The sequence below is a fragment of the Myodes glareolus genome, chromosome 10 (assembly GCF_982192425.1).
Source record: "Myodes glareolus chromosome 10, mMyoGla1.1, whole genome shotgun sequence".
Classification (NCBI taxonomy): domain Eukaryota; kingdom Metazoa; phylum Chordata; class Mammalia; order Rodentia; family Cricetidae; genus Myodes; species Myodes glareolus.
The window spans coordinates 35,730,045-35,742,389 of NC_142035.1; the positions used below are offsets into that span (position 1 = coordinate 35,730,045).

Genomic DNA, 12,345 nt, shown 5'->3' on the forward strand with positions numbered 1-12,345 from the left:
GTATGAGTGGTTTCTTATTGTCACCACAGCCTATCAAAGTGTGGAGGCAGGCAGGAAGTGATGGGGGTGTCTCTTCACTCCTGTTTGCTTGGTTCACAAAGAAGACAGACTTGAACAGAAATAGCTAGTGAAAGAAGAAACATTTACTTGGAAGCCCATGGTTATCTAGGGTAACTTCAGTATGTGAATGACCACTGAGTGTAAGTCAGATAGGTTTGTTTCCCCCTGGGGTGCCCACAGATCCCCACTCCCTCATGAGCAGCCCTTTGTTTAGTCATGACTTCCGTGCTTCAGGGCACATGCATGTGCCTTTTTCTTAGGAGGGGGACAACAGGAGCCTTATACGATGGAGTCTCTGGTAAGGAGAACAGGAGGCTTAGAGGAGATTGTTTCTGCTATGGGAATTGGGAGGCAGTCAGGTGACAGGTCTGTGACCCCTGTGATGCCAGCTGTCCCCTTCCTGGACCAGTCTTTGAGTTCTACCTGTCTTTTTTCCACAGAGTGTATTTTTCATTCCATTTTCCCCTGGCCTCTTGATTCAGCTATTACTTCTTTGCTTCTTGGTTAATTAATCATGAGGATCATCTTAAAACATTTCTGGAAGTAGATGAAAACTTGATTAGCTTTGGGAAGTGTTCACCAACTGTGCACTCAGCTGTCAGCCCCTGCCCTTTCCTCCTCAAGTTATGGTCCGAAACTGACTTTTATCAATAGAATTTTGCTGTGTCTGAAAGATCGAATAAAGAAGCACCTTTCCCCCCTTTGCCCAAAGGTAGAATGAGATTTATAAACCCCATTAATTAGCTACCAAAGCGTTATCTCCTAAAAGAAAACTGCAGCATCCAGGATGATTTAATCACCACATCCAATTAGAAAGGAAAATAAATGGCTATTTCTGAGAGTGTGGCCAGGAAAAGCAAACACACTTAATGTGCTGTTGCCATCCTTGGAGTTACAAGTGTTTAATAATCCAACTAAGTCCATCATGGAAAAGAGGTCATAGAGCTATAATTTGACATGTTTCTGTCACTTTCCTTTCTTGCAATGTAGGCTGTTGATGAGACCAGCTGTTTGGTTTATATTTGGTGGTGGTTCTTTTAAGAGCTAGCTAAATTTATATATATAATATGTAGACATACACACAGTTCATTTTTCCATAGGGTCTATACATTTAGAAACTATTCTAGATAAAAATTATGTTTAATAAAATCATTATATATTTAATATATAATAAAAGCAGTATATATTTAATAAAATATGTATTTATGTTTTTAAATAAAATCATTATATATTTATGTTTTTATTTCTAGGTTCAAGAGTTGACCAAGGAATGGACAAACAAATGGAATGAAACCCAAAATATTTTGAAAGTAAGGGCTGTGAAAAGTGTCTAATCTTACTGTACTGGCTTAAGTAGGTAACTTCTCTCTCATCTAAAATATGGCTGTTATATGCTGTGTTTAAGGTAAGATTAATGAAGCCAATTTGAAACCGTGGCCTATGAGACTGAGGGTAGTGACTCAGGTCATGAGTGACAGCTCACATCCCAACTGAGAACTGTAACATGCACAGGTTACAGTGATATTCCACATATATGCTTTTACTTGTTGGAGTTTCTCCATTTGGAGCTCAGTACATTTAAAATCCTATTATTCAAGGACATAGACTCTGTGTTTTTAATTTTGTTAAGGTCAACATAAAAGCAACACATTAAGAACAAAATTGGTTTTCATGGCAACATTATAGAACATACTTGCATAGCATGATTAGATTACAGGAATTTCTAAACTACTGATTTGCCATCCATTTTCTCTATGTCTCTGTGGCTAGATGATGGTTGTATGTATTTATGCCAACACACACTAGGGAGGGACACCTGTAATTTTGGTCTCCATTTTTCATGCTCTGTGCTGCAAACTAGAAGTTTCCTTGTTGTTATTTTGAATCACTTGATTGGTAGGATGAGATTTATAAACCCCATTAATTAGCTACCAAAGCATTATCTCCTAAAAGAAGAGACCCACACTGCAGTGGGTGTGGAGTTGAGTTCGAACTTTTTGCTTTGATGGCATCCTGTTGCTTCTGAGGTTTAGTGAAGTGCCCTGGGGATAAAAAGGAAGCTCCATGTGATATTGACTGACCAAGCTCAACAGGGCTTAGCTAAATGTGTCAGCAGTGCACGAAGCTGGATCTCCTGCATGTGAAATGGCATGCTTGGTTAATGATTTGTGGAGCAGACTCAGAGGTCTGAGTTAGTCCCTGAGTCTTCATCTGACAACAGTGCCATAGAGCCAGGGTCAGCAATATACTGTGCCCACTTCTGTTTGTGTCAGCGAGGTTTCCTGCCCCCCTCCGGGGTTATGAAGATGCCTTGCTTGAGCTAGAGGTGGTGCTCAGCTTTGATGTAGGTGGAAATCGGTTGATGTCCCGGGGACTTTCTTATCAGGAGCCCAAATGACAGTGTTAGGTGAGGCTTCAGCTTTCAGATTTCCTTCTCTCCCAAGAAGAAAGGCATGCTATTTTGAGGTTCCGTGCTTCTCAGTGTTTCCTTTGTTCAGAATTTATTTATTCACCTATTTATTTTGGTGCTCTGGTTTCAACCCAGGGCATTAGACATGCTAGGGAAATGCCCTACCACTGAGCACACCGCAGCCTGCCTTTGACAAGAGACAATGGTGCATGAAGCTGAGAGGCGCTCTCATTCATATCTCAAAATAGTCATGCTAGAATAAGCACTGCTGGGGTGCATGTATTTGTTCCTGAAGTTTAAGACCCCTGAGTGGTACTGTAGCAGCCCCTAAAGGCCAGGCCTTTTGACTTTCTATGACACAGGGTAACTTTCCTCAGGAAGTTTGCAAAGACGCAGAAATAGTGTGCCGCATTTAAAGAACAAGAGCAATCATGTCTAGTAAACACTTGGAAAGTTATTAGCGTAGGTGGTACTGGTAGGACCAGAGGCACAACAGCAGTATATTGTAAGACTTAAACATCATCTCCTGCTATTGCTGTTGTGATATCTACCCCCATATACTTTCGGGGTGTGTGTGTGTGTGTGTGTGTGTGTGTGTGTGTGTGTGTGTGTGTGATGTGCATTAGCACTGGGGAATGCACTAGGGCCTTGCATGAGCAAGGTTGCCTCAGAGTGACATCCCTAGACTGTAACTAATTTTATCGTGAATTTTTCTACCCTTCTGTAGAATCACAACAGTGAAGCTTCTGAAATATTTTATAAAAGATCTCCCTGCCCCCGAGCGATTCTGGACTTTGAAGTCATATTCTCCTCTGATTCTCATCCCATTTACATTCATCTAATTACCTTTATTTTTCACGACTTTTCAGAAAGTAGAATTTGTGTTTTAGAGGTAGTGGGAAAGGCAGGGCGGTTTCCTGTCCTCCCCTGCTTGTTTGTACTTTAGGCTGTGCTCACCCTCTGGCCTCACTGGGTGCTTTAAGGGCTCTCTCTGTCTCCTTTTGGAAGACACCGCCTGTGGGCTGTGGTAGAGAGTACTACTCAAATGTTTACTGTGAAAATCTTGTGTCGGAATTGGCTGCTGTTCCTCAGGTATGTACATGTACCTGTGTGGTTTCTGTAATCCTCTCCTGCGTTTCTCCAGTGTGTTCTGTAAGCTGATCAGTTGTGCCCGAAGCCAACCCTGCATACAGTGCTGCATGCTTCCCTTCCTGTTCCAGATGGTTAATTTATCAATAGATGTCATGGGGAGCAGATCCAGGAAAATAAGGGTCTGTTCTCTCAGATAGACATTAGCATTAAAGTCAGTGCTGAGTGAAGGTCCCTTGAATGTTGAACTTCTCTGCATCTCAGCACATTCTGAACTCTTGAATGCTCAGGAGCAAGGAACAGCCTAGTCCCCTTTCTGTATCCAGCCTATAACTTCCCTTGCTTGGGGATAGTGAAATCCAAGGTCTGGTTGCCTGGCATTAGAAGGACAATGCCAGTCCCTGGGATACTGTATGCTCTAATCAAAGCTGCTGACTTTTCTGTTTGTTTAAGCAGAGCTGGTAGCATCGTGGCCCCAGTGGCTGGTGTCTGAAGCTTTGGTCTCTTAACTCAGGAATTGTATCTCAGACTTTAATTCCCTTTCTCTTACTGGGTTGTGACTCTTACTTCCTTATGCTCCTGTTTCCAGCTTTGAAATTGTGGTTGATGCCAGCTGATTCCCTGTGTCTAAGGGTAAGAGATGATGGCATGTTCACATTTCATCTAAGGCACATCTTAGACAGGTGCTATGAGGCAGTTCTGTGACTGTGCTCTATATCCCCTTTCTTGCTCCTTAGGCTGCCTTCTCATTTTTCTTATTCTTTGTTTTCTAAACTGCAAATTCCCTTGTTTCAGCCCGAGAGGCTTGGGTCTTCTGTTCAGTTTCAACTGTCCTATTGCGGGTCTGCCCCCCCACCACCGGCGCTTCTACTCACACTGCTGGATGGCATGCTGGTCCCAAGTGCAACAGGGAGTTGGGTTTCATGGTGTCTGTTAGCCTTGGCTGGAGTTGCTCCATCATTAGGAATGCTACCCTTTTTTAGTCCCCTGTCAGAATCCATTTGGAGCCCTCTGCCCCCACCGTTTAGTTAGGATGGATTTCGTTTTCCTCTGTGCTTTATGGCATTTGGTTTTAATCTGGTACAGTATTCTCCATTGTCTGACTCAGGTGGTGTTGCTGTCCCTGCTTCTCTCTCTGTCTTTCACATGGACAGTCAAGAGCTAGAGCTGGCCAGGACAGTATCTGTCATTCTGTAAGCCAGCTCCCATTGCTCTGCTTCTCACAGAGGATCATTCAGTAAAAGGTTATGGGATTCAGTTAGTAATAAACAAAAATGAAGCCCATTGTATTAATCAGTGAAGAGCGCCATAAATAAACACCACAGTCAGGATGGTTTAAACATCAGATTGATTTTTTTTTTTCCATCACAGTCCTAGAGTCTAGGACTCCAAGATGAAGATCTTCCAGGGTTGGCCATTTCTTCTTGGCACACAGACAGCTACCCCTGCTGTATCCTCACATGACCTTCCCTTTGGTGCTTGTGTCCTTGGCCATCCTCTGTGTGTCCCTGTCAGCTTTTCTCATGAGGACCACAGTCACACTGACTTTACTTTAACTCAGTAACCTTAGCTAATTAATTTCAACTTAAAGTCCTGTCTGTAGATACAGTTGTATTCTGAGGATCTTAGAGCCTCAGATGTCAACACTGGGGCCACACAGCATACCCCTTATAACCTTGATCTATTCAAATGTGAGGACTTGGTGAGAAACATCACCTCCTGCTGTGTGGACTTCGTCTCCTGTTCTTCCCCCTGCACTTTTCCTCTCTTTGAAGGCCTCATGCATGACGCTGTGGTTTGTTCTTGGGAGGAATGTGGCTGGGTTCTCTGAATCACAGCCCATCCCTAACCCAGATCATTTAGAACCTGACCTGTTGATAGTGTGGTTCATGATGGGCAGCATCAGTGAGTGGCGTTTGTGAGGCAGGAAGGAAATGATCTCTGAATCTACATTCTACCCCATGTTCCTGCATTAGAATCTTTACTTTACTCAGTGCCCATGAGATGGATTTGTACCTTCATGCTGGAGTGCTGACAGAGCTGCCACACTGGGAAAAGTAGACAATCCTGTATTCTTTGCCTCAGATCCATTTGCTCTGTCCTGTACTGTGGGGGCTGACCCCGACAGGGTGCCCCTTTCCAGGCTACCTTGAGCCTGTGGGAAGCTGAAAGCCTCTCTAGTGGCAGCTTTTCTTCTCCACGACCTCAGGTCCTGCCAGCAGGGACTAGCCCACGGTGCTTGTGACTCTGCCTGGTAACACTACCCATAGAAACAGCCCCTTCTCTCGGTCCTCATCCTGTGGTAGTGTTGGTTTCCTGTTTTCTGTGGGTGACTTCACCATTCCTGGTGACTTTTCAACAACTCTCTTGCAGCTAACAGTAACCAGTCACAATTGAGTGAGCAGTGCCTGTACTGAGTTCCCTGGTGTTTAAACAGTGAAGGTGGCTGCTGTCCTGTGGCTGGCATTGACTGATGCCCAAGTGTGTTTGTACCTGCTCTCTGGGTGCACAGCGACTGCTGAGGGCAGTGTGCCCCTCCTTTTTCTTTTTCAGTCTGCCTTTCTGGTCCTACATGTCGGCATGTGCTTCGCATGTTGGCTGAGTTTATCAGCATTTCTACTGCCTCTTAGGATGAATTCAGCTTCTGCAAGTCTGGCGATTTTGAGCTGTAGAGTGCACTTACTGTGGTTCTTCTTTTGGGCAGCCGCAATACTGTGCCTGTTTCATGGTGTACCCATGCGTACACCTTCTGGTCTGGCATATTACAAATCCCAGATGTTTTAGGGCTGCTGAATTTTTGAAGCTTTCATTTCAAAGTGGGATTAGAGAATTCTTTCTTGACCCCCCACACCCTACCTCTGTCTTTTTGCTGCTTTTTGGTTTATCAGTTTTGCACACACTTGTTTCTCTATCCCAGAGTTTTATAGATGATTAAGGAAAAAATGCCCAAGGTATGTTATCTGACTTCCAAGGAGCTCCTTCAGCTCTGTGCTTCAAAATAAATCTCAGACAGTTAGGAATGCAGTGCAAAACTGGCAGCCATGTGACAGATGGTGTTGCAGAAGGGAGCATGGCCTGCCTGTGTGTCTGGGCCACTCTACAGCCAGGGACTTAGAGCCAGGTAGTGCTCCTGGTTGAGTCCCTCCAGCTTTGGTTATTCATGTGTTTCTACAGACTGCACACCTCTCTTCCTATAGACACTGTCTTTGATTACTCCAGTGTCTGGCTGGATTTTGTATTTTCAACTGCCCCACACAGGGCTTCCACACTGACCCCCACACCAGCAGTTTCCTTGATAAGTGTTCTAATTGCATTGAAGTTACTTGAAGTTTTTTTCAGGCTTTAATTGTGTGGAATTATTGAGTATCTTATACCCTGTTGGTGTTTGCTCTGCTGAATGGTGCATATTTGAACCCACATAATGATGAGATAAGAATGCACACAGCTTAATTTGTAATTGGCTGGTGGCTTGCTAGTCCTTCTCTGGGTAATACAAGAGGTTCAAGGCTGGGATGGAGAGCACATAGATGGAGGGCGCCTTTACTCCTTCAGGGCTTCTTAAGTAACAGGGAATATAATAAAATGCAAACAGGATCTTTTCCTGGCTTAAAGATTCTGAGTTTAAATTCCAAGGAGAAGCATGCTACTTCTGTTTTATGACAGAGTGAATCAGCTGAGCTGTTTGTCTCGGCAAGATTACAGCAATCTATAAAAGAGTTTTTTCCCTGGCTCTCTGCAGTTTCCTTGTATGAACTGGAAGGGATGGATTTGAAGCAGACTACTAACTGGGCCATCGCTCAGCAGGCCTGCGATGTGGTAGGTTTCTGAAATGAGTTTCCTGTGGTTCTCTGGGTGTCTCTGACCAGGGAATTGGATCCTCTGCTTTCTGGAGAACCTACACCAAGCATAGGGAAGACAGAATTTTCCCTTCTTTTGGTGGTATCTTCCATGTTCTTGGTTAAAAATTAAAACAGAGGGCAGATCTGGGATAAGCTTTTATTTATGGTCATCAACTTAACCCTAATTTTGAGACATTGCTTTCATCCATAGAGTATAGGCTTCCTTATCAAGTTGTTTTTAGCCATTCCCTGATTCAAAACTCTAGTCTGAGATGCAAAAACATCTGGGGTTGGTAATAAGCCAGACCAGAAAGTGGACCCAGGGGTTCTGAGCGGCTGTTTCATGAATGACTCCAAACACCAAGCAACAGGCCTGGTATTGTGGCTGTGCAAAGGGAGAGCCAAGGCAAGCACACTCTGACGTCCCTGATGGCCAGGCTCTTATCAGTTATAGTTTATTCCTGCAATTTGAACAATATGAAATGCACCTATGCATTTCATAATGGTGGAAGCATGTTCTGAGAGGTGTGTTATCAGGTAATTGTCTCCTAGTATTAGACTCACAGCACAAGCTAAGATGTGATCTTTCACATTTATTCAGGATTGGCCAAGGTGGGCATTTCAGACATCATGGTTTTCCTCATGTGATTTTCATTAGGAAAAAACATAGCCCAACTCAGTTCCTGCTTATTGCTGCCGGTCTTGTTCAGGTCACTCCTTTTGAATCTTGATACTTTGTGTGTGTGTTTAAGTTTTTTAACTTAAAGAATTGTTTTCAAATTATTCAAAGAATTCTTATTAGTATTACAAGATAATGAGTGATCTCCCTCCTGTGCTGGTGTTCTAATAACCCGGGCCACTGCCTAGGTTGTTAAATAACTTTTTTGAAAACATCCTCATAATGGATCCTCAGCTTTCCTCCATTTTTTCCTCTCCATCTTTCATCTGTTTATCTCTTCTTCCTTCCTTCATTGAATACCCATTTGTTGAAAAAATCCTACCTTGTAGACATGGTTCTAGGCAGAGAGCACACCCTCAGAGCAAAGCAATAAGTCTCTGCCCTCGTAGGGCTTGCATCTAGAGACGAGCATTTTCCTACCTGCTTTTGGGTATTCCTTTGTACAGTTCCTTTCATCTTGGGTAGTCCTATCTCATCCTCTGATTTCTCCTGGATCAGGCCTAAAGGACATTTGTTGATAGAACATAGTGGTTCTGCTCCCAAACTGTATGGACCTCAGACTGTAAGAGCAGCAAATCTTAATTTTTAGTTTCAGTATAATTATTTAAGGATAGTTTATGTTAAGTGAATTTGTAGAGTCTTAATGTGTGTCTATTCTCATTGCCTCTCCTCCCCCTCCCCTCCCCTCTTTGGGAAGCCCTTGACACATAGAGTACTTTATGAACATGTAGGTACTTGTCTATAAACAGTTTCTGTTTGAACTACTTAGGTCTGGACATTGAATGAGTAGCTGGCGCTAAGGTCTACATGGACATACTGCAGTACGTTACTGGAGAAGCTGTTGGGAAGAATATGTCCATAAATGTGATGTAAGTGATAGGCATTTATGGAGAGGCAAGGGACTGATGTGTAATCCATCACAGTACATGGTAGTTATCTGTATGTTTTCATTCTCTGTTAAAATTATAAACTCTTTTGAGTTCTGGGATTGTTACTTTGTTATGTTCTGCTACTCTTCCTATGTAGAAAAGATTCAGTAAATAATTGCTAGACTTAGTTGTGTTCTTTTATTTCTAAGATACTTAAGGACAAGCTTGAAGCCTTTCTGTACATCCTTCTAGCTTAAGCAGACAGTGCTACTTCCCATGATTGCATGACCCAGGCTTACACCATGGATTTTAGTGTTCCTTGTCTGGCTCTGGAGTATGCTGTGACAGGTTGGAGATGGCTTCATCCTCCTGGTTGGTAGTTGCCCCCAGGTCAGTTGGGGCTGATTTGACTTTTTATCTCTCTACCAATATGTTAGTTATTAATAAGGTGATCTCACAGTTTTTATTGCTACAAGCAACAAGAATGTTCAAGCAGTTTATTTGCCAATGTCTCTTTGACTAAAGCTTATATGTGGCTGAAACCACAGTTAGCTGTGAGCAAGTTACATAAATCTACAAGCTATTAGGACAAGCTATTTCTTGCCCTCCTCCTAATCTCCCATCAACATTTTTCCAATCTGTTTTTCTTGTCTCTTTGCCTTTCCAGGTAGCCCCACAGGAAAGTGTATGTATGCTCCTGGTGTTCATAGTATCATAGCAGGTAGAGCTGAAGGGAGGGAGGACAGGGAGTGGAGGCCATATAGTAAAGATGAGTTGAGAGAGGATTATTACAAGCAATCTGTTTGTTTATCCTATACAGCAGTGTAGGTGACCTCATGCCTCTCTGAACAAAAGTCACTGTCTGTACTCTCATGGGCAAAGCACGTAGTCTTTTTAAAATGTGTTCACACATTTTGTCCTTTGGCTCTTCCTTGATCTCAAAGCAAGCGAGAGAAAGATGCTTCTGCATTTCTGCAGTGTGCAGTTGTTAATTTTTCAACCTCTCATTAAGGCTCCACTCAGCTGTTAATTTCCACACACTATTCTCCCATTCCTAAACTTCTGCTTTCGAATCTGTTCTTTAAGAAGAAAGGCAAAGTAATAAGCAAAGTTCTTTGTTCTTTGCAACCAGGACTTGATAATTATTAGGGAGGTGATTGGCGGCACTGCAGTGTGCCTGGCAGGGTCAGAGGAAGCACTGCGCTCTGTCCGGGACAAGCTCTGATATTAAGAATGCCAAGCTGACCATGTTTTCCATTGCAGCTCTCTCCTTACAGGAGCTGCTCACAAATAAAGGTTTGCTGGATGTATGCTGGTTCTTGCTTTTGAATAATATTCCTAGAGCAAAAGATCAAGAATAAGTCAAATGCACCTTGCTAAATGTTGGTACTGTGATAAATTATTTTGGATACATAAGGAACTTTTCTTTTGATCTTTTGCAATGGAGCATGTGTACTGGTAGGCTCTTACTGCATATTTATTGCCATTGCAGGGAGGAAAAGATTACCTGGTCATATGGAAGTGTGTTTTCTGTATACCGGTACTGATTGGGTGCTAAATTATGGAACCATGGTTTAGTTGGTAAAACAGTTTATGGTACAGATAAGCTGATTGTCCCAGTCATCCAGTGCACATTTAGCTTACCTGAGATGATTTCCGAGAGCTCTGAGTTTGAAGTAGGGCAATGGCAGTGGAGTCACATTGAACCTGGGAGCAAGAAGGTCCTTTATCTTCTTAGACTAATGACCTTTACCCTGGACCTGCCATTGACCATTTTGCTGGCCTTGGCTACATTGACCCTTCTATTTCCCAGTCTTTCATGTTAAGATGCAGGTAGTGGTAGATAGATCCTGTCAGATGAATTGACTTTGCATGGACAAAGGGCTGAGAAGGCATCTCATACAGTCAGCATTGGGTTGATATCATTCAGGCTAATGGACCACTTTAGTGAATCATCCTCTGATATAAAACTAGGCTACCAATGATATGTCTTCCTAATTGGGCAGATAAAAGATTTCATATTTTGCATATGAAAAATTATTGAACAATATAGCTTGATGCAGATGCAACATGGACTCTCTTATAAGACATTTATTTTATCAGGTAGCATTTTATATGTTTATTTACTTGAAATAACTAAAAACTCAGTTCCAAACAGCTTTAAATAGTGAAGAATGTTAATAAGCTCACAGGAAAAAAAGTGATATGGAGGGGTTTAGGAATGGCTTGGCCAGGGATCTGGTTGTCTTGGGCTTTCCTTGATCCTGTTTTGGGTATTTACCTTCAGACCTTGTGTTGCTGAATGCCCGTGATTGGCAAGGTTAAGGTCAGCAGTTCTGAGTATGTCTACTCATCCCACTGTCTGAATTCGCATCTGAGTTTCGGACACCCAGCAACCCCCATGCTTTTCAGTGACTGCTGGGTTTCTTAGCTGGTTTCTGTGGCCAGGGAGATTCTTTGTGCTGGTTGGGCCAGGCTGTTGGTATCTACAGCCATCACCATGAGAAGGAATGGGTCACCCAATTGGTGATGAATTGAGCCTATCTTAGGGACTAGGGTGTGGGTAAGCTGTTTACTGTAACTAGTAGGTACCGGGGTATCCAGACCAGACCAACCTTAGAGACACTGAATGCGCTTTCTAACATAGACATAGAACCAAGATATCAACTGTAGTGTAAAATATAAGTACATGCAAGGCAAACAGGAGGTGTGTGGTCATTGATGGATTCGTGTATTTCTTAAGAGAAAATATTTTGGAGTACTTCCTTTATGAAGTTGGAATTTCATATTCTGCTAGGGGTTCCAAGAAGGGGTCCCCTGTGGTGTGAATTTTCTGCAGTTAATGGGAGAGGCCTCTCTGTTCCCGTGACAGGGTCAAGATAAGGCATAATAAAACCCAGGAATAGAAACATGGCTTCCCATTACAAATTGATTATGGTCTTGAAATTGAAGTTTCTATTTTCCTGCCTGCCTTTTTATAACCCTTTTTGTCTTTTTCTTTTCTCTAATTTTGAGATGGGGATTCAGCCTAGACTTACCTCAAGTTTTCTATGTAGCCCAGGATCACCTAGAACTTTTGAAACTCATTCTTTGCCTCCCAAGTGCCAGGCTTACAGGGTGCCCCCACACCTGAATTTTGCAGTGCTGGGATGAGACCCCAGGGCCTCCTGCATGCTAGACAAGTTCTCTACCTCTTGAGTTATGTTTCCAGCCTTCCTGTATACTTGAAAACTTAATTTACAGTTGACTGTGGGTTTATACTCTTTCATCTGTGCCTATTTGGCAGTGGTTACTCTGTGTGGTAACTTGGCATCCCCCATGTTTGTGTGGCAGAAGCAGGTTTAAAAAGATTGCTTTCTCTGAGCACCCTAATTAGTTTCGCTTCTGCACTGTTTAAGG

The 12,345-nt window shown here is 42.9% G+C and overlaps 1 protein-coding gene across 6 annotated transcripts in view; it reads left to right on the forward strand.

Moving 5' to 3' along the window:
* The window catches only part of Kif16b (kinesin family member 16B), a 270,207-nt gene that overhangs the window by 66,737 nt on the left and 191,125 nt on the right, over positions 1–12,345 (forward strand). For all 6 annotated transcript variants that reach the window (XM_048455467.3, XM_048455465.3, XM_048455466.3 and 3 more), the window contains exon 12: positions 1,311–1,370. In XM_048455467.3, the coding sequence (XP_048311424.3) occupies positions 1,311–1,370 (60 nt within the window). The remainder of the gene's footprint in view (positions 1–1,310; positions 1,371–12,345) is intronic.